Genomic DNA, 21,544 nt, shown 5'->3' on the forward strand with positions numbered 1-21,544 from the left:
ACCGACTCGACTCGGTCATAATGCCAAGTGGACACCGGGCTAGCGCGCTCGTCGTGCTCCGTTCCTGACAATGAGCAGTCGACCAGTAAGCCTCTTTGATGATTAAGCACGTGTTCAACAACTTCCATATATGGACACATTTTAGGCGGCCTAAAGTCCAGACGAATGACTCGATTGCAATCCCATGGATCCACGCTTGCACATTGGGGTGGGCTGTACCCACTAAGTCGTCCTAATCTACATTCCGATAGGCCTTTTGAAAGCCCGGTAGCATGCATGGAATAGGATTTAAAAAATTGACCATTGCGATCTCGTATAATTTTAAACACCTTTCCGTTAAGATCCGTTTGGTTGACTAAGAACAATAGCCGATATACAGTGGATGTATGAACATATACATATGGGTGCATCGTCGACGGATTTGGAATAGGCTAGAAGAGTAGTGTCGTATACATAACCAAGCGACCCTCTATAGAGGTAGAATTGGTCTAGATTGCTGCGAATCCTGCGGCGCTAAGTAAAATAAATAAGGAACATTTATAGGTTTAATCCTCTTGTAAAAGCGTTGGGCTCGACAGCCCACTGTCATTGAACATAACCGTGCGATTACGTCAAAAATTGTGGATGGACCTGGATGTTAGACTAGAAAGCCCTCGAGAGGCACGGTTGCTACCTCAACGGTTTGTCAAAAACCCCATACATATCGCTGCGCTGAAATGAATGAGGGGACCGAAGCAAACATTGTGGTGTGGTGTAGCCGGCATTTCGGGCTATTCGTGATTGAATAATAGAATAATCACTGGTATTATGTTATGAAATGTTTTCATAGCCGGTGTACCGATTTAGAAACACAGTTGCCGAAAGCGGTGCATACGGTTGCGCTCTTCTGCATGTATAATATTTAGGTATGAGCCGAAGGAGGATTGAATTGGAATACCGGGATCGTCCAGGAACACGCTGAAGATGATTTGCTTGGTGTCCCAGAGTTCAGGCAGAATGACGCACATAACCCGATTGTATCTACGAGCCCTTACTGTGGTATGCCAAGCACCTTGAGCTAGGATACGCATTGCTTGCTCATGTTTTGTGATGACGTCTTCTTAAATTACTATCGGTTGGCAATAGGGTGAATACGATCGTTGGACTTAGCGGGTACATCCCTGTCAACCCCGCAACTCGCCTGTGAATGCAGGCGCAGCCAACAGAATTTGCGAGTATGTATTCCGAGGTTTGGCATGTTTTACCATTGCCCATCGGCTATCGGATGATGAAAATCATAGGGGTATAGTTAAGCACGTGCGTGGTCTTAATTTTGGAGAAAATCTCTCGAAGTTGGGTATAGCGGATATGCGTTTACCATCTTGGCGACATCCGTACCAAACGCATATAGCTGGAATTAAGTTAGCTGAACTTTCATAATTGCCTTGAGAGAGAGCCTTCAGGATTGTGCAAATATTATGTATAAGTGAGCAAGGTCTGGAATGCTTTGCTAACGACCGTAAGGCTACCACATGTAGACATACGTGCCTCCCAAACGCAGAGCAAAAATAAAGTTCTTCATTGACTCTCCAGTTCACAAACGACCATCATATGATTATTAGTGCAAACCCCAAGTGTCTTGGCTGGGAGATGGCCACATAAGCGCCACGTAAAGCGAACAGTCTGTGCGATCGGCCGAGTGAAGACTCACGATCGGTTGACAACAACGTGTAGACGTCGAGCACATAGATACCATCAAGCCCGGGCCGAAAATTGGATGTACATGTCGAATCCGGTCGGCATGAATGCAAAGCAAGGAGATAGAGAGCTGGTCTTCCCTGAGGGATAGCGTAACCTCGTCGGGCAGGGGTTTGCAAGAAGAATACTACTCGGAAGAGAAAGACCCCGGCGTGGACAATTCTGTCTAAGGTATGTATGACCGATGCCGAGTAAGCCGGCACGCGCTTGATGTCGACATATTATGCTGGGGTTGACGTGAAATGAGGATGGGCCATTGTATAGCATCTATCTTGACCACGCATTCCGCCGTGGTTTCTGAGGCACCAGTTGAAGGCGGATGTTTGAGATTTCATGGGGCACGAAAGCTGTGTTGGTTACAGTACTGTTGCGAATAAGTGATCATTGACTTCAGGAGGACATATGACGCGATGCGAAGGCGTTGAGATAACAAAGCAGAGGTGCATTGAACAGCCTCGACATGATTACGGGGGTTATATATGATCACATAAATAGGCACCAATCCGAGCACCGCCACAGATCAAACTGGGGAAGCGCGCGTACCCTGGGCCCCTTATAAGACTGCCCAATAGCCCTACCAGTCACCCAGCATTCCCCCCCTTCGTAAGTCTCCACTATTTTATTTTACGTTCAGATACTGAACATAATCTACTTATAGTCATAAAATCAAGCCAATATGTGTGGAATCTTCGCATACTGCAACTTCCTGGTGGAGAAGGTACGCGTTTGTGACGCGTCAAATGAGCATTTAACTCAGCCTTTCGCTTGGACAGGATCGCAAATCCATCTGTGATATCCTCACATCGGGTCTTTCGCGTCTCGAATACCGTGGCTACGATAGTGCAGGTATCGGCATCGACGGCGACAAGCCTGGCGACGTCCTTCTCTACAAGGAGGTAGGCAAGGTCTCCGGTCTCAAGAAACTCATCGCCGAGGGATCTGCCGATCCAACCAAGACCTTTGTCTCCCAAGCCTCCATTGCCCACACCCGTTGGGCTACCCACGGTCAGCCCAGCACCCGCAACTGCCACCCCCTGCGCTCTGATCCCAAGTAAGTTTATCCTGGATACATGCGTCAATTCAGGGGCTAACCGAGTATTAGACACGAGTTTATCGTTGTTCACAACGGTATCGTAACCAACTCTGGTGAACTCCGCCTTGTCTTGCAGAAGCGTGGGTTTGTATTTGAGAGTGAAACCGATACCGAGGCCGTCGCGGTTCTCTGCAAATACATATGGGACTCTCAGCCTTCTCAAAGGATCACTTTCACGTCTTTGGTCAAGGCCGTTCTGAAGGAACTGGTACGTAAAGTTAGCCGATTCTACGACTCCGAAATTAACCCCCGTGTAGGAAGGCTCCTTCGCCTTTGTCTTCAAGTCTATTCATTTCCCTAACGAAATCGTTACCGCTCGTCGCGGTTCTCCTTTACTCATCGGAGTCAAGACCGAGAAGAAGCTCAAAGTTGATTTCGTTGACGTCGAGTTCCCAAGCGTTGGCGATACCGAGAAGGCATTGGATACACGTAAGCTCCTTCATTTATATTACCAGGTCGCGTCTAATAATTTAATTCAGTCGCCCCACCCACTGAGAGTGGACTCTTGGCCCCGCCGGCAGCAGCCGGTGCTGGTGGTAAAATCTTCCGGTCGCAATCGCGTGCATTCATGTCCGAGGATGGCATGCCTCAGCCCATTGAATTCTTTATTGCATCTGACGCTAGTGCGGTGATTGAACACACCAAACGTGTGCTATATCTCGAGGATGATGATATTGCGCACGTCGCGGAGGGCGAGCTACACATTCACCGCCTGCGTAAAGATGATGGTCAGCTCTCGGCAGTCCGTGCTATCGAGACACTGGAAATCGAACTCGCAGAGATCATGAAGGGCAAATTTGACCACTTCATGCAAAAGGAAATTTATGAGCAGCCTGAATCTGTCATCAATACTATGCGTGGTCGTGTCAACTTTGATACCCAGACGGTTACATTGGGTGGTCTCCGTGCATACCTCCCTCTCATTCGCCGCGGGAGGCGTATCGTTTTTTCCGCATGCGGTACCAGTTACCACTCATGCTTAGCTGTAAGTTCTCTCATGGGCATTACTTAACCTCGTGTTGATTAATTGATTCCAATTTAGACTCGCGCGATCTTCGAAGAACTGACCGAGATTCCAGTCTCCGTCGAGCTCGCCTCTGACTTCCTTGACCGGAAAACGCCGATCTTCCGTGACGATGTGTGCGTTTTCGTATCTCAATCGGGTGAAACCGCAGACACGATCTTGGCCATGCGTTACTGTATCGAGCGCGGTGCCCTTTGTGTGGGTGTTGTAAACACGGTCGGGTCATCCATCTCCCGCGAATCCCACTGTGGTATCCATATTAATGCTGGTCCGGAAATCGGTGTCGCGTCCACCAAGGTGAGTACTTGAGTCTTTCAGGGTAAGGATTCATTTATAACCAATATACTCGATTGCTAGGCATACACCTCGCAGTACATTGCTCTCATTATGATGGCCATTGTTCTTTCCGAGGACCGTACTTCTATGACCGAGCGTCGCAAGCAAATTATCGATGGTCTCCACGAGTTGCCGGCTCAGATCAAAGCCGTCCTTCAGGGGGACAAGAACTTCCAGCAGCTCGCTAGCGAGACCCTTCACGATTCCCGCTCCTTGCTGATCATGGGTCGTGGGTTCCAATATGCAACGTGCTTAGAAGGTGCCTTGAAGATCAAGGAAATCAGCTACATGCACTCTGAGGGTGAGTTGTTCTCAATCTCAACATATTAACATTAAGCCTGATCTGATCGCGCTCGTAGGCATCCTTGCCGGAGAGCTCAAGCATGGACCCCTTGCCCTTATCGATGAGAACATGCCTGTTATTATCATTATGACTCGTGACGCGCTCTTCCCCAAAGTGCAGTCTGCACTTGCGCAGATTACTGCTCGCAAGGGGCAGCCGATCATTATTTGCAACGAGGGTGATGAAAGCATTCCTAAGAATGCAAAGACAATCCAAGTGCCAAAGACTGTCGATTGCCTGCAGGGCTTGTTAAATATCATCCCTCTGCAACTGCTCTCGTATCACTTGGCTATTCTTAACGGATTCGATGTCGACTTCCCAAGGAACTTGTAAGTCACTCACCCTAGGAGACCAATATGGCTTACTAATGAGATTTTACAACAGGGCTAAGTCGGTGACCGTGGAGTAAAGATGCGCATGTAGTAGATGTTGGGGGAAGAGACGGACATTGATAATTGTTTTTACTGTGTATTGATTTCAGTTTGCTTGTATCCGAAATTCTGCTTGGTTTATGAATTTATCCAATTTCAAACATCAGGGCATTCAGTCATGACTGCACGTTGGAGCACTTGTTAGTCTATTTGCCTGATAATAATGGTTATTTATGCGGCGTTGTGTATAAAGAATGAAATTACAGTTATTAAGTGGACAGTATGGTAATGATAACAATTCAAGCATTTTTCCAGGCATTCAAATAGGCAAGATAACCATGCGAAATGACATATCCAATGTGACAAACCCAGAACAAAGTCCTGAAGAAATGAGGACAGTGATACGTAGCGAATTACACCATGAAAGTCGCAGAAGCCAGCCACGAGCACATGGATTTTAGGCCATTAAACTCGTGCTTCAAGGGTGACGACACCTTCTTCGTCGAGCGAGACAGTGTCTCCACTGGAAGGGCTAGATTCTCCACCGCCACCGCCTTCACGAGGGCACGAAGTCGCCGAGAGCGGACACTCGCGAGTATAAGGAGGTGCGAAATGGTAGACAACACCGTGGAGAATGGCGGCCGCAAAATCCGGTACATACCTGGGGAGGACAGTTGCGTAAGTGGTTATGCCCAATTTAGGAAAATAGGTGGGAGGAAATTTGGTGTGCATATATTCCGTCAGGGTAGTGAGATCGGTTGGGACACTCACCATACCCAATCATGACTGTAGAACTGTCCGACACCAACTTGAAGACCGAAGCACCGCCCGGGGAAGATTCCTGCTCCGCTGTAACCGGGGTTGAGACCAGATGTAGAGGCCGTGCTTCGTGCATATCAAGGTCAGAACACCGGCAGTATAACAAATGATGGGAAGTACGTACATCATACCAACTAAGGCTCCGACCAATAGCGGACCCAAGGCAGCGCCATACAGCTCTTTTTGTGTGGGATCTAGACCAACACCATAAGATACAAACAACCTGGATTCATGGGCGCTCCGATAAGACTGTGCTATACATACAACGTAAGAGCATGACTTACAAAGCGAACGCCGACGCGAACTCGATACAGAATGCCATTCCAACCGACATGGGGCCATTCGGATCAAGGAAGCAGCCGCCATTATGCGTTTCGAGTGCGCGAGCATGACCAATACCACCACGAAGCAAGGCACCACCGATGCATGAGCCGGCAGCTAAAAATTAAACAAGGTTAAGTTTGAACACTTGATCAATGGCTTCGAATGTCACTGACTTTGACAGATAATGTAGATCATTGCTCGCACTGGATGGCATAGTCCAGTAATTGTTGTCGAAAGAGTGATCAGAGGATTGATATGTGCACCAGTAGCTGAATAGAATACTGAGTATTTCAATCGAAATGATAAAGAAAGGAGATGGGTTACCGGTTGAAAGCCCAAAAATGAAAAGAGACAAAATCTAGATTTAAGGCTAAGCATATGGTACAAACTATTCAAGAGAAACCCCCTACAATAGTATTGGCGAAGAAAACGACCGGACCCACTGCCGCGGCAGGATAACCTTGGACGGTTACACCCACAGCACCCGTTAAGAATGTAAAGGCTATACTTGAGGCGCCTTCAACCATCTAAATGAAAGTCAACTCCCAGTCGATAAATAGGAGCTTTGGATACCTACACCGGCTTTCCATAACCTGGCATTTGACCACATATCCCAGGCGAAGAAGCCCTTGAATCCATTACTGAAGGAGCTTGAAGGTGCAGGAAGGAGGTTGTTCATAGCGTGCTGAAGGGTTTTCTCGTCAGAGTCAAACTCGGGGAGCGGCGGGATTTCAGTTGTAGTAGCCCAGACAGGGAGACCGCTCATCATCGACGCAGGTCGTGCACCAACAGCCCACGAGCCAGGAAACACATCTGGCACACGCGGTTTAAGTACATGAACTTTTCCTGACATAACTCCCCAGCGACCCCAAGAAATTGAATCGGTGGAAGGACTGGTGGGTTCCGGAAGAATAAGAAGACAGCTGGTTTGACAAGCAGGCCTAGTCTCGATAAATATGAATATCAGACCAGTTCCGAGTGATAGGTCACGTCGACACCGTATCGATGCGGGAAAACTCGAGTGAAAGCCAGTGAGCACCCAGTTCAAGTGGGTTTTGTAGTCCAGTCAAAGGTGCCGCACTACGGGACATAGAACATGTAAAACCTGGGAACTGAGGTGGGTCACAGAGGCGCAACAGGGACACAATAGGCCGAGCCGTAACGAGCGATGTGACCTCATAGTGATTCGGAGCTGATGAAGCACGAGAGACACACGGAATGCTTGACCTGAATGGGTAAGAAAATCCCACTGCGCCCTTGATACGGGGTGTGAATCTTGACGTCGGGTAAAATCCTCGCAACAAGACTTACGCTGACTCATCATGTGATACCACGTATCGTGGTAATGCTCAGTACTAATTAGGCATCCCCTTCCAGTTCATCTACTCATGCAAACATTGCTTACATGGAAATATTACATCTGAGGGGAAGCTAGTAGAGTATATGTATTTCCTTGTGGCATAGAAGGACCGTAGCGGGATCGCACTTTATGAGTTGTAGAATTACAATTGTTTATGTTTGTTGCCGATTCAAGTTACTTAATAGTACCAGTGCTGATTATGGGGTTGGAAACCCCGTAACAGTAAATAATGGTATATGGTGCGTGATAACACGAGAAAGAATATCTGAGGTATAGGCGAAAGCGATTGAGAGGGAGGCAAGTGCACCCGGTTGAAGCAGGGACTGGGTGAGTATTTATTCGAATACATATGCACGTGGCTTTCAATTTCTAGTAACAGCCAAATTAAACGCATACACCCATGCTTACTTTCGCTCGTGATTACCTTCTCATATGAAATTTCATATTTACATCATCGAAGGACTTCATAACCGTGACGGATCCTCATGCAACTGCCACTTGTATGATTGGTCAAATACTTTGTTTGGTTTAAAATAGCCTAGTTCAAATAAGTCTGACTGATTAGTTCGTTGAAGCATATGGTTTGAGCATCATGGAAGCTCGAAATTCTCACCCAGCGTCGATCAGAATGTGTTTACTGACACGTCTTTAGACATTGACCGAGCTGAACCCGGCGATCTCTCGATGACCTATGCGAAGGAGATGGGTCAAGACTCTGTACCCTCATAGCGAATCCACTGGTATAAAACCCACTCCAACAGAGGCCGGTTAGCTTGAACATCCTTCCTGAACCATTTTCGTAAGATGAAGACTGTCGCTTTTATCACTGGTACCCTCGCTATCACTGGGTTGGTATCAGCAAGAGTTACTGCACCCCTGGAGAAGCGTGCGCAACCCAAAGGTATCGACGTGTCTGGTTATCAAGGCAATGTTGACTGGGCAGCTCAGAAGAGCGCCGGAATCACGTTCGCGTATATCAAAGCCACTGAGGGAACTGGTGAGCTTTCATCTCGATTACTCTTGATACACTGAGCTCAAGCGCGATCATATGTACCTTCTCTAGGATATACCAACCCCTACTTCAATCAGCAATATAGCGGGTCATATAACGTTGGTATCGTCCGTGGCTCCTATCATTTTGCTCGCCCAGACATCTCTTCTGGAGCCACCCAAGCAAACTATTTCTTGGCCCATGGGGGTACGAGTCTGGCCCTTGGATTGCTATATAAGCTTATTCATGCCCATTCGCAGGAGGGTGGTCAGCTGATGGAAAGACACTACCAGGCGCTCTTGATATTGAGTGTAGGCACCACAATTTAGCCTGACAGTACATTCTTACGAGATGCCACCACTAGATAACCCGTATGGCGCGACCTGTTACGGCCTTTCGGCGGCAAGCATGGTTAGTTGGATTAAAGACTTTAGTAATACCTATCAATCGAAGACGGGTCGTTATCCCACTATTTATACTACCACGGATTGGTGGCAGGTAAGTAAGAAGTAAAGCATCCCACCAGCCACTATTTTCTAATTACTATTCGGGTATAAGACATGCACTGGAAACTCTGCTGCATTTGGCTCTACTAACGCCTTGTGGATCGCCCGTTATGCCTCTGCTGTTGGCACTCTCCCCGCTGGATGGGCCTACTATACTTTCTGGCAGTACAGCGTAAGTAGCGGCGCACTGCATACATTGTAGACAATTACTTACATATACTTCTAGTCTTCACCCCTTGACCAAGGTAGTCAATGTTTAATCGTTGCTCTATTATTTGCTAATATGGCCCTTCAGATTATTGGAACGGGGATGCCGCTGGATTGGCACGTTATGCGAAGGGCTCTTAGGCTCAGAAATTCATGCAAAGTGTCTTGCACATCGCAAGGCATGGCCTTTTGTATAGTCCGCCATTCAAAATTAAATTTAAAGCCATTGTGCGCGTCAAGGCCGACAATATCTGATGGGCAAAAATAGAAGACCCTTGGGATCATGTATGCGCGTGTGTTCGGGGTAGGGGTGGTACCTGAAGCCACGTGACTTGGGCGCGCCCCACTAGAGACATTGGGGTCCAGAGCTTAACCAACACCGCTCCTAGCTCGTAGCGACCTCTCCGTCAATTCTCTCTGAATAATTTTCAACGTAATATATCTGTTAAAAGCACAAAAACCAGTATATTGTCAACTCTGAGGCTCCGAAGTGATTCTCATGGGTATACAAGGACTCCTCCCGTTGCTCAAGTCTATCCATATCAATACAAACATAACCCAATTTTCAGGAAAAACGTGAGTAGAAATAGGTTAAATCAGCTAAATATAGTCTGACAGCCGCTTGTGCTTGGAAGCCTAGCAGTTGATGGTTATGTGTGGCTTCATCGAGGAGCATATGCTTGTGCTATTCAGCTAGTGAAAGGGCAATACACGACCAAGTAAGTGCTCAACTGATGTTGGGAAATACACGTCAGCTCACTGAGAACTCAAAAGATATGTTGATTATGCGATGCATCGAGTGCGGATGCTGCGCCACCATGGTATTACTCCTTACATTGTGTTTGATGGTGGTCCATTGCCTGCCAAGCGAGGTACTGAGAAAGATCGCGAAGAGTAGGGGGTAATGCATTGGGTTATGCTAGTGTAACTAACGAATTCTCCAGGAAGCGTTCCAAGAGTCTTGCTCAGGCTCAGCTGTTAGAGGCACAAGGCAAGGGAAACGAGGCCTACGAGTACTACAAAAAATGTGTCGATATTACACCCCAGATGGCCTACCAGCTTATCAAGGCTCTACGTGCTGAAGGGGTATCGTATGTTGTTGCACCGTACGAGGCTGACGCTCAAATGGCTTACTTGGAGCGAGAAGGGATTGTGGATGGCATAATTACCGAAGACTCGGATTTGGTCGTTTTCGGCTGTAGAAATCTGTTGTTCAAGCTCGGGCAAGATGGCTCTTGCGTGAACGTTCGACGAGAGGACCTTGCGGCAGTCACCAGTCTGAACTTGGTAGGATGGAGTGATAAGGAACTAAGATGGATGGCGGTGAGTGATTTGTTTGGAAGGTTTTGCCATCAATGACCAACTTGCTTGCAGATGCTATCCGGATGCGACTACATTGATTCTCTTCCAGGACTTGGACTGAAAACAGCCTACAAACTTTTACGAAAATGGAAGACAGCAGAAAAGGCAAGTAACATGACGCAGCGACGACGAATCAGACATGAATTTGGAGATAGGTTATTCAGGCAATTCGAATGGACGGAACCTTCAAAATGCCAAAGGGATACCTAGAAAGCTTTAGAATCGCTGAACTGGCTTTTCTTCACCAACGGGTTTACGATCCCGCTTCTCAAAGGCTAACTCACCTGGGGTCACCTCCTGCCGACGAAGGATGGGATGAAAGCAAAGACGCGTTCGTAGGAGAGTAAGTCGATATATACGCAATGTGTGCCTATATACTCACGGAATAGCAGAGATTTACCTCCCGATGTTGCCAAAAAGATTGCTGAGGGGGATTTCTGCCCTATATTGCGAGATACAATGATAGATATGATGCCGGCGTTCCAACCAAAACCTCGGAAAGGCAAGACAGTAGGTAAAACCGAATTGATCCGCGAACTTGACTAATGATGTTGAAGATATCGACAGAAGTGCCAAGTAATGCGAGTATCAAAGATTCTCAGAAATCTATCTCAAGTTTCTTTGGTAAGCACTTAGCCAACTCGAGGCGAACGTGACTTATGCCCTATATAGGGGCTGCAACAATATCTTCACATCGCAAGAAACATACACCACTTCCCAAATTCGTTAGTGTAAAAGGAAGTGGAAGATCTTCACTTTCTGCGCAACTTGTAGACAAAACTCCGCCGGAGGAGGATTGGGAGGTTATGGAGATTGAAGGTCCTACACGACCGAACGCATGCTCTAACACAACCAGTCGTTTCTTTGGCGATCAATCTACACCCCCAAAATCTCGTACCCTTTCCGGGGAAGCTGAAGAACGAAAGCGGAAACGAGCAGATTCGTTCGAAGAAATAACGACTCCGCGCGCAGCTCGAACCTTGATAAGAAGATGGAGTGGAAACTTGGTGGATCTAACCATGGACGAAGAAAATAGTGAACCTGACGCGGGGGGCTCTATTGTCTCGCGTAGTGCCAGTCCAGACACCTTCTCATTGCTCCAGGATCTCTCATCCCCGGTTCAACCTGATCGAACTTCAAGGTCAAAGAGTCCAGAATCAATATCAGGAGATTTATCGAGCCCCGAATCAACACGAAAACGGGTTTCTCACCCTCGATTGCAGCCCCACCTGTCTATAGGATCCACCGAGCCGGGAAGCCCGGACCAGGATCTACCGATACCAACCCCAATGCTTACATACAAGTTGGGCACTTCCCTTCAAGGTGGCTCTTCTAAGCATGCGCTCCCACCAAATACAACTAGACAGAAATCGGTATTGGTGGATCTACGGGAAGTGTTTTCTCAGGAAAGCGTCAGCGAAATCAGTGCATCAGAGGAAGGCCCGTGGACGCCTAGTGATCCCCTCGTTGGCCAAGTCGCTGTGAATGAAGGAGTCCCAGATCTGGATGATACGGAGTACCTCTCGGATGACGAGAAACACGAAGCAGAGGCTGCTGAGCGGCGGTCTCGTGTAGCTCGGGGCTGGGAGGCGAAGTATGGATTTAAAGTAGTCAAAGGACGCAAGGTATGTGTTCATAGCATGTGGGCGTATAGGATTTCGATTGCTCATTATCCTTAGTCCTTGCCTTATCTATCTCCCGCTCAATCTACAGCACCCCCATCACCTCCCCAACTATTGGGCCCACGACCCACTCATGTATTTCAGCCCCTTGGAATGCCCAAAAGTCGACCCAAGGCGAGAGGTCGCAAGTCAGAGCCAGCGTTGAGGACCGAGATTGTGATTGATGACGACGATGAAGACTTTCTCCTGGGTTCCAAGGTAATAGACAATAATGATATCATCATCTCCAGTCCAGAACGGACCGCAGAACGGTTCAACCGTTTCAAGTGCCCAACATAACGGACGCTACTAGCAGGATTATCGCTTTTTGTATATATGTATTGGCGATTTTTGTTCATATTATTATTCACTGGCTCTTGCGTATAATTGTCTTCTCTGTTGCAGATAATCATATGGGAAACTTACACGAGTAAGCCGACCAATATAATCATGTTACACCCAGCCAAATAGTATTTGTTAGATCGATTTATATGCTACGCTCTCAAGATGGGGGCGTAACCTTCCAAGTTCTCACGCAACCGTCTGCTCCTGAACTAGCCAAAATCCCTTCTCCTATCCACATAACTCCTGTGACACCGTTTGCGTGGGCGTTCTTGGTGGAAACATTCTTGTTTGGCGAGTCGACGGAGTAAATATAGATGTGCGTATCCAAGGACCCCGACGCGCAATGCTTTCCATCCGCCGTCCAAGCAAGGCTATAAACGCGGGCACTGTGGAAAACCCAACTCGAAATAGCGACCTACGGTGTGCTACTTAAAGGGGATTCATATGTTAGAAAATACCATCTCGTACCTCTTTCTTCACGACGTCATACACATATATCTTGCCAGCAGACTATGAATCAAAATCAATTATAAAAGTTGCTTGGAATCGTAAATGGCAACCTACGTCTGCAACGGCGACGAGAGACCCGTCGGGAGAAAATGCGATCGCCGTGATCGTCCCCCTGTTCGATGTAAGTTTCCCCAACTCTTTAAGTCCACTTCCGTCCCATTCATAAAGTGTTGTTGACTTGTCCTACATAGAACCAAATTAGTTTAGTGCATTACCATATAAAAATAACGGACTTCGCTCCCAGCTGCAACAGTTTTTCCATAAACTGCAATCGCGGTAACAGGATTATTAACGGGGAGCTTATACTTCTCTTTCCCGCTTTCCAGGACCTGAACACCGTTCAAAGTAGCAACATAAACAGTAGACCCTGAGGTTGCAATACCCCTTGGCTGGCCATTGGTGGGGGTAGCGATTGCCCTGGACATATGCATATATTAGTGTTCGGGGGTGTTTACGTACATATTTATGCTCACGAGAATTTATTCTCTCCAATGTCGATGGATCGAACACTATCATCGAATGCAGTCGAGAAAAGCTTATCATTTGAATGAGCAAGTGCGACAACTTGACTTTTATGAGGCTCTCCTGCAACAGGCCGCGCGCCTTCTGCAGTAGTGAATGAGATGACTCGACCATCGTTGGACCCAGTCAAGAATGTTCCTGGAGATGGGCTTGCGATGGAGGAAATGGAGTGGGTGGGACCCTGTTTGGCATTCAGTATGGTACTGAGGGCAAATTGTAGATCAGATACGCGCATATAAGGTGCGGGTCGGCTTGGATCCATCCCGTTTGTCAAAGATATTCAGAGTTCCATTGAGCGATAGGCTAACGAGATTGTCCCCAGCCCAGGTATTGCCAACTTGTTGATGTTCAACTCCAGAACCCAAATTCCAAGTGGTCACGGACTGGTGGGTTTCGACGTCCCCTACGAGGCAAAAGACGTGAACATGTGTGTGTGGCTATTCCAATAAAAAAAAAAAGACTTACATAACTTGACGGTACGATCCATAGAGGACGTAAGTAGACTCGCAGAGTCGGGACTCCAAGCGCATGCCATCTACAGAAATATTAACAACGGGCATTAGTGTTGTTACTGCCACACCTACAATACTGCCTTTGTGCGCCCCTGCAAATTCTGACAGAGTCTCTCCAGTTTCACCGTTATACAAGAACGCTTTCATATCGGATCCAACGCTGGCAAATACATCTCCAGAAGGCGAGAATTGGACATCCTGAACGAATCGTGTGTGTGTACTGATAATGGAATCATACTTAAAGGGGACGCCTGTGAAACGTTCTTTAGTTTCTCTAACTGGGAAATATGAATAGCGGACCTGTATAGAATACGATTGTATTATCATCTCCTGCGGTAACTGCACGAAACGGCCGTTTGTGGCGTATGGATGTTGCATTGAGTACCTGAGTGTGCCAAGTTGAGTATGATCGACGCGGCAACGTGATAGCTATTACCTTTGAATGGCCTGTAATGTCACCTGTTGAATTTCCTGATTCAGCGTTGAAGGCCACACCAAATCTGTAATTGGTCGATTGGTCAGTGGCACTTGGTAGCTATCCTCGTCAATGACAAACCTCTCTTTGCCGTCACCAACGGCAATGATTCGCTGGCTATCTGCATCCCATGCTAAGTCGTTACTTCAGCACATATCAGTAATAAGCAAATCAGGGAAGTGTTGGCATTTACATTCGGCCTGAGATAGCTTTCTTTTCGTTTTTTAAGGTTTGGTCGGTTCCGGCAATATCCCAGATCCTAACTGAAGGATGTTGCATAAGAAGATACGGAAATTATCCTGTTGAATGATTACCATTTCCTCCGATGTCAGCTGAAGCACAGTAATATCCTGAAGGTGAGATACGCGCGACGGTAGCAGGTTGGGTGTGCTGTGAGTAGGTTATCCCGAAAGCAGGTGTCTGAGAATCGTAATTATAAGCGCGTATCCCTTGGGATGTTACCCTACTATACATTCAAATCACGAATCTGTAATTCGGGGGCAGGACGTAAGGTAGGGTGTTGCGTTCGTGATGGCTAACCACTAACCACTATGGACCGGCCGTTGGTGTATACGATCTTGTCCCCATGGCTGCTCAGTTTCGTCGAGGATCCTCTAGTAGTCAAGGGATTGCATGGATAGGTTTTCTCCGCTATAACAGACATTACTTAGGGTTAGTCAAGAAAGTCCAGGTGATGGATCAGGTAGTTATGTCTAAGCTTGCAAGATGCACGTGCACATATAACTGATAATCAATACTTCTATTGGAAATATGAACACCAAGCCAATACAATGAAACCCGTCCACCAAGTGCTTCATTTCTAGTCGAGGAATAAGCAAGACAACGGATATATTGATGTAAGTAGTATGCGAGAAGAAAAAAAAAGAGAGTGGGTCGCAGCAGCAGCACAGATCGCAAGTATACAATCACCAAGAGCAAATAGAGAGCGAAATAGACTAATGAACAGAAAATAACCAGTAAAGGAAAGTAATCAGACTATGCGAGCCATAATCGAACTATTGATATCAAAATTATCAGAGAAGTTTCGAATTTAACTTGAATTGTAGTTATCGGCGCTCGGAGGGCTGAGGTGACATCGGTCGTTTTGATTTAGAGCGCTTGGACCCGAATCTCAGACTGAGTTTCTTCTCGCCATTCTCACCTCCCCATGAAAATATACTGGCTCCATCCCCATGTGACCGAGAACTCGCCCGCGATCGGAATGAAAACGCAGGCGAAGCGGGGCGGGGCGAGGTCGAACGGTCAACATCAAGGTTTCGAGTTTGGTGGTGATGGTGGTGATGGCTCTTCTGCCCAGGGTGACGGATAAGACTACCAATATCATGGGCACCATCACAGCAAGCTCGAACGTTCTCCAGCCCTTCAAACCCAGGCTCAGGTTCGGTTGGCACAAACCCGTCATCGTGCTCGTCATACTCAGCGTTCTCGAAGTCCATGCTGTCGTCAGCTGACTGCTGTTGGTACGCGCGCGTAGACTTGGTCGGGCTTTGCGCCTCTGGAGGATTCCACCTCATGTACTCTGCAGCTGGGGTGCCAGCACGCTTGCCTACAGATCCGACAGACATCTGACTTTGGCTGCGGAATGCCTTAGGAGTGGTATTCCATCCCTCATGGTAAGGGTTAGACGCCGTTGTGCGGGCACTCCTGGGGCTGGACATGATTTGCTGGCGAATTTCGTCAGCCGGGCCAGAGGGTCCACCAGGGGTCGTGGATCCAAAGCGAGAGCGATTGGCAGAGGTCTCGGGAGATAGAGCAACGGTACTTGGTCGGGCAAGTAGGTAGTTGAGAGCCTATGGGGACATAAGTAAAATTGAAGATATCGTCACAAGTGTACTTACACTGAACCAAATATCGTGGCGCTCCTTGGTCGGGGCAGTGAACTTCATTTCGCGCTGAGGTGTTGATACAATGATACTATATTGGTAGATGCCAGGGGGAACGGGGTTGGGATCCAGGACAGACTTGACCGAATCAATATAGGCTGGGTGTTGAGTGAGTATATGCATGTAGTTGCTTGGGCAGAAATTCTACTTACCACTCTTAGCACTTGATTCCGAAACTCCGTTCGAACCAGGATCCGCATCGCTCCAGTATAATGTCTTGGTGTATGGGTGAATCCAGAAGAATCGCTTGTGACGCTTCTCGCCGTGCCCTTTTCCGACCACCTTGCGGGTGTACTTGAATAAGAACTCGCCGATCATAGTCTGAGTGATAGCGTGAATGATAGTAGGATCGGTTGTCCCATTTCCTTGAGGATGGGTTGGGTCGGCAAGAGCCAAACGAGCGTGCTGCTGCTCACTAGAGCGATCAGAGGACACAGACATTCGGCGCGACGAACTAGAAGCCATGGATGCACCGGCTGCAATTGCAGCGGGGCGAGTATTGGATGCGGAGCGGAAGCTACTAGTTGATGCGGGTTGGCGCAATCCACCTACAGGCGACATACCAGAGCCCTGTTGGCGACCAAGAGTACGTTGTGGGACAAGCAAAGACGAGCCAGGGCCAAAGGTAGGGGTGGTTGCACGCTGAAGAAGTTCGGCGGGAGGAGGAGAAGTCGGGCGAGGAGGAGGGACGATGGTGCTTGCGGTTCGTCGCATGGATTGGGATGGCATTGATGGGGGTGGCATGGGAGGTGGAGGTGGTAACATCATCGTTGGTGGGCGGGTACGATCTACCTGAACAATCGGTCCTACAGATGAGATCGAAGGGCGATTCTTAGGACTTGACATGGAGCGCATGCTGGATACGTCCGAGTCGATCGACCGTCTGTCGTCACGCTGGCGAGCAAAGATATCTGAGCTTTCGCGCGGGGCGGTAGCAGGACGCTTGCCCATGGCGACCTCTGAGGGCGTAGACGTAGCAGACGGGATGTACTTGAACTGCGATGGGGTACCAATCCTAGTGAATCCAACAGCAGGGCCACCGGGAGTGTGTGGTGCAGGTGTGTCGGTCTGGGTCGACATCTCTCGCATTGTGGGTTTGAGAGTAGGGCTAGAAGGTTGGGCTGCGTCGATAGACTTGGAATCGAACTCTCGGGTCTGGGGTTGGGGTTGAAGCGACCACCTATGGCCGTAAGTTCCAACACGACCAGCACGAATGCTTTGGTCATCTTCATCGGACTGGAACCCAATGTTGATAGTGGAAGCCATTGAGTGGAAATCAGTGAGGCCTGAAGGGGTAGTCATGCTCTCCCTAGCGTCCTCCCATTCGCCATCAGTAGGAGTTTCTGTAACCGTGCGTACGTCCTCATCTCGTGGTCGGAGGAAGGGGCCACGAGCTTGCAAGAACGAGTCGCGTGTTTGAACAGGTGCAAGACCGAGTTGAGCACCGGCGCGGAGTGCGTTTGGAGTAGGAGTAATGTCGTCGAAGGCTCCTGGGTTGACGTTTCGCGGGGGAGTGGTGAGTAGCGCAGCTCCATTGACGAGGGGAACAGACGCCGTTGCAATAGGGGTACCAATCTCTTCGTCGACTTGAACTTCCATTTCGGCCATAAGGACTGCATGGGTCTGTGTGCTGACATTGGTAGAACCTGCAGCTGCGGTAACCCCCATTTCGGAAGTGGCAAGTTGAGTTTGGGTCGAAGATTCGGTGGTCGAAGGGGCAGGAATAGGAATGGGTCCGGGTTCAGGCTCGGTCTGGGTTGCCAACTCGGCAGTGTCGGGCTTGAGCTCGGGCTCGGGCTCGGGCTCGGTCCTTGTACACGATGACCTCCCTATCCTGGTACACAATCTTCGGTACCTCCTTAATGACTTCAATCTCCTTGATGACCTCCCTGTCCTGGTACACAATCTTGGGAACCTCCTTCTCTTGGTACACAATCGTCGGCACCTCCTTGATGACTTCAACCTCCTTGATGACCTCCACCTCTTTGATGACCTCGACTTCTTTGATGACCTCCACCTCCTTGATGACTTCGACCTCACGGACGACCTCGACTTCCTTGACGACCTCGACAGGAACCTCCTTGACGCGCTCGACTTGGACTTCTTTGACTACATCAACGGGGGTCTCTCGGATGACCTCGACTTCTTTGACGACCTCGACCTCCTTGATGACCTCAACAGGCACCTCCTTGATCACTTCCTTGATCACTTCCTTGGTGATTTCAACTGGTACCTCCTTGATCACTTCTCGGATGATTTCAACGGGGACTTCCTTTACAACCTCGACCTCTTTGATGACCTCCACTGGCACCTGGACCTCCTTGATAACCTCCTTGATGATTTCGACGGGGACTTCCTTCACGACCTCGATTTCGCGAATGACTTCGACAGGAACCTTGACTTCGCGAATAACCTCGATCTCCCGTACTTCAGGTTCCGTAGGGTCGGTCTGAGTATCGATCTCACGAACTTCGACGTCAACTTCTTCAACCTGAGACACAGGTATTTGGCCTAATCGGAATACCGAGCGCGATGGGCTTGCAGCAGGAGATACCAGTCCGAGGTCGGCTTGGAGCGATGCCGAAGTGGATACGGGGTCTTCGGCAGCCATTGAGAAACCTTCGCCGGCAAGTTCTCCCGCGAGAGCGCCCACGATCGAGGTTGGTCGGGAGACAACCCTGCGTCCGCTACCGCGACCACGACGGCCACTGCCTCGAGATGATTGTGACCCAAATGACTGGTCATTCTTGCGCACACTCAGCGAGTCAATTGACCCATCGCGAGGACGAGCATTGCGGAAAACATTGGCAAATTCGGGGTCCATACCATCCATCGAAGTCCGGGTGGAATCCACAAATGGTGATGTCAGGTCTTCTTGAGGGCCTATCTCTGACTCGTCGCCGATAGTAGCAACACTCTCTTCTCCATCTGAGGGGGTAAGTGAGCTGCGACGATTGCTGCCGGAGGCAAGTCCGAACTTCTGAGCTAACGATGTAACACGACTGCCACCAACGGCGCGAGGAGCAGCGCCACGCCCTCGTCCTCGCCCTCGTCCCCGAATACGAGCAGGGGTAATACGCGGAAGACTGTGCTGGCCGGGCTCATCGAGTATAACGTCCGTGCTTTCTTCCGGGTCTTCATCGTCGTCCCATTCGCCCTCTGTGTTGGTACGAAGGTGGTCCGTAAGTCGCTTCTTCATATCGCGATTGAGCTCTTTCTCCCGTTGCACTGCGGACTTGAGAGTAGAAATCTGCCGCTGAGCATGGACAAGGCTTTGCTTGGTGGATTCAAGTTCATTGGAAGGGTGAGATGGACCAACGCGTGTAGATCGAGTGGGTGATGCGGGTGGTGACTCGTCTAGCTCAGCGTGCAAAGAGTCTCCTCCAGGCCCCTGAGAGTAGATTGCGCTGACGTCGAGATGTCGCCTGGAAGACGCGCCGCCCGTGCTAAATATATCCTCCTCGTCTATGGCCGAGCGAGATATCATACTTGGAGTCGCAGGGGAACCGAAGCGAATCGAAGCACGCTCACGCTGAGCCATATCAGCCTTGAGGGCGTCTAGCGAAGCCTGAAGATCGGACTTGTCGCGTTGCAGACCCGCATTGTTCTTTCGCATTTGGGCAATATCGGTCTCGTGCTTTGCGCGTAGTTCTTCCAGAAGATCGGAAAGGCGGCCCACTTCAGTTTTGTAGCCATCGGACGTTTCGCGAACTGAAGAAAGCTGCTTGGCCATCCGCTTCTGCTCACTTTCCAGACGCGATGAAGATGCCTGGGCATTGTTGAGAGTGCTCCTGACTTCCTGCAACTGAACCTCGAGATTCCAGTTTTCCTCCTTGAATTTATCTGTAAATGGACTAATTAGTAAACGTTGAATTGTGGCGCTCGGAGGACGAACCGGTGGTGCTCTCTTGTTCGCGTAAGCTTATTCGCAAGGACTCGACAGCTCTCTCAAGATCATCTTTCTCCTCTTTCATGTCTTGAATTAGTTTGTCGCGCTCCGCCAGTAATGCTTGAAGACGCCGGACTTCGACGAGCAAACTGCTTCCAATCTCAAATGCGAATTCTGGAAGCAGTCTCAGTAGAGTGCAAGCAAAGGGCTGAAGTACATACCGACGTCGTTTGCGCGATGTGCCGCATTCTTTGCACGTCGACTTGACTGCGCCGCCGATGGGCCATTGGAGCGCATACTTGTTGAACCCTCGTCTGTTCGCGTACCAAACTCGCCCATCGACGACATATCTGGTGACGGTGGCATGCCAGCACCCCCGTTCAACTAGAGAAAACACAATTGAGCAAAGTGCAAAAGTACAAAAAAAATAACCAACCTTTGTGCCGAAACTACTAAACATTCGTTCGTTTTCAGTCTCCCAGCCTTGCATCACGTCGGCCAACTCTTGAAGCTTGGTGCGCATTTCTGAATCGCCATCCTCGGGGCTGCTTTGTAAGCGTTCCTCGGCATCGACAAGCTGGTTTATTCGCTCTTCAAGTTCGAGTTGTTGGGCGAGGATGCGCTGGCCGAGGGTGCCAGCGAGGTTCAACTGCTTCTCCTTGTCGTCCAGCAACGCCTGCAGCTGGACCCTCATGTCCCCCGCCATGGTGAAAGAAAAATAAGGATCGGCAGAGTTAGCAAGGAGAATAGAGTTTATGTACCACCGCGACGATTGGAGGAACGTGCAAGTCGCGCGAATCCAACCAAAGGAGCACGTGCAGCTCAACCAATTCAACAAGACTTAAGCGCTGGCGCTAAACTCGCCCAGAAAAGTGGGCACAGACGGGGTTCCTTGATAATCCACGTAAGACTACAATTACGGCGGCGCTGGCGAGACAACTGGCATCTTTCGGTTGGTTTGAGTAACAGTATGATGAGAATTCAAAGCATAGACGCTAATACGACCCAGCCATACTCCGCCCATCTGTATTCAAATTGGGCCTTGAAACAATGATTTGGCGCACCTAATATTACGAAGTGCCAAAGTATAATGCGTAATATTACTAAAAGGGCTCTAGACCGAGCCTACGCGAGAAGTCTAGCATAATTAACATTAAATGTAATGCTCACCAGCTGGAGGCCTACTAAGGTCAGAGTATGCGCATACAATTTAACTTAGCTGGTGACGTAAACCATACCTCCCCGGACATGAT

At 48.9% G+C, this 21,544-nt stretch overlaps 6 protein-coding genes across 6 annotated transcripts; 3 read left to right on the plus strand and 3 right to left on the minus strand.

Moving 5' to 3' along the window:
* Positions 1–2,413: 2,413 nt before the first annotated feature.
* Positions 2,414–4,942, plus strand: RhiXN_00502 (glucosamine-fructose-6-phosphate aminotransferase (isomerizing); the record flags this gene model as incomplete). Its single annotated transcript, XM_043320321.1, has 9 exons — positions 2,414–2,455; positions 2,511–2,788; positions 2,840–3,038; positions 3,088–3,259; positions 3,310–3,815; positions 3,873–4,151; positions 4,212–4,491; positions 4,550–4,862; positions 4,918–4,942. 9 exons carry the CDS (start codon positions 2,414–2,416, stop codon positions 4,940–4,942), a joined length of 2,094 nt encoding a protein of 697 aa, XP_043179333.1.
* A 427-nt stretch (positions 4,943–5,369) lies between these two features.
* RhiXN_00503 (aquaporin, Major intrinsic protein family) lies at positions 5,370–7,138 on the minus strand (the record flags this gene model as incomplete). Its single annotated transcript, XM_043320322.1, has 9 exons — positions 5,370–5,565; positions 5,676–5,789; positions 5,848–5,946; positions 6,008–6,161; positions 6,221–6,316; positions 6,372–6,405; positions 6,458–6,574; positions 6,625–6,993; positions 7,046–7,138. The coding sequence occupies 9 exons, from the start codon at positions 7,136–7,138 to the stop codon at positions 5,370–5,372; spliced, it is 1,272 nt and encodes a 423-aa protein (XP_043179334.1).
* A 1,073-nt stretch (positions 7,139–8,211) lies between these two features.
* Positions 8,212–9,252, plus strand: RhiXN_00504 (lysozyme; the record flags this gene model as incomplete). The annotated part of the gene is made up of 7 exons (XM_043320323.1): positions 8,212–8,404; positions 8,471–8,605; positions 8,659–8,709; positions 8,763–8,896; positions 8,957–9,076; positions 9,131–9,149; positions 9,200–9,252. 7 exons carry the CDS (start codon positions 8,212–8,214, stop codon positions 9,250–9,252), a joined length of 705 nt encoding a protein of 234 aa, XP_043179335.1.
* A 358-nt stretch (positions 9,253–9,610) lies between these two features.
* RhiXN_00505 (uncharacterized protein) lies at positions 9,611–12,434 on the plus strand (the record flags this gene model as incomplete). The annotated part of the gene is made up of 10 exons (XM_043320324.1): positions 9,611–9,687; positions 9,747–9,830; positions 9,886–10,005; positions 10,056–10,434; positions 10,486–10,628; positions 10,694–10,816; positions 10,866–10,983; positions 11,031–11,097; positions 11,146–12,098; positions 12,153–12,434. 10 exons carry the CDS (start codon positions 9,611–9,613, stop codon positions 12,432–12,434), a joined length of 2,346 nt encoding a protein of 781 aa, XP_043179336.1.
* A 202-nt stretch (positions 12,435–12,636) lies between these two features.
* Positions 12,637–14,777, minus strand: RhiXN_00506 (actin cortical patch component; the record flags this gene model as incomplete). The annotated part of the gene is made up of 12 exons (XM_043320325.1): positions 12,637–12,894; positions 12,948–12,989; positions 13,044–13,172; positions 13,223–13,406; positions 13,463–13,692; positions 13,820–13,914; positions 13,977–14,046; positions 14,096–14,274; positions 14,324–14,408; positions 14,460–14,523; positions 14,580–14,642; positions 14,692–14,777. The coding sequence occupies 12 exons, from the start codon at positions 14,775–14,777 to the stop codon at positions 12,637–12,639; spliced, it is 1,485 nt and encodes a 494-aa protein (XP_043179337.1).
* Positions 14,778–15,565: 788 nt separating this feature from the next.
* Positions 15,566–20,997, minus strand: RhiXN_00507 (anucleate primary sterigmata protein A; the record flags this gene model as incomplete). Its single annotated transcript, XM_043320326.1, has 7 exons — positions 15,566–16,309; positions 16,358–16,500; positions 16,555–18,205; positions 18,258–20,245; positions 20,298–20,465; positions 20,513–20,675; positions 20,728–20,997. 7 exons carry the CDS (start codon positions 20,995–20,997, stop codon positions 15,566–15,568), a joined length of 5,127 nt encoding a protein of 1,708 aa, XP_043179338.1.
* Between the last annotated feature and the right edge of the window lie 547 nt (positions 20,998–21,544).

This window comes from Rhizoctonia solani, chromosome 4 (genome assembly GCF_016906535.1).
Source record: "Rhizoctonia solani chromosome 4, complete sequence".
NCBI classification, from domain to species: Eukaryota; Fungi; Basidiomycota; class Agaricomycetes; order Cantharellales; family Ceratobasidiaceae; genus Rhizoctonia; species Rhizoctonia solani.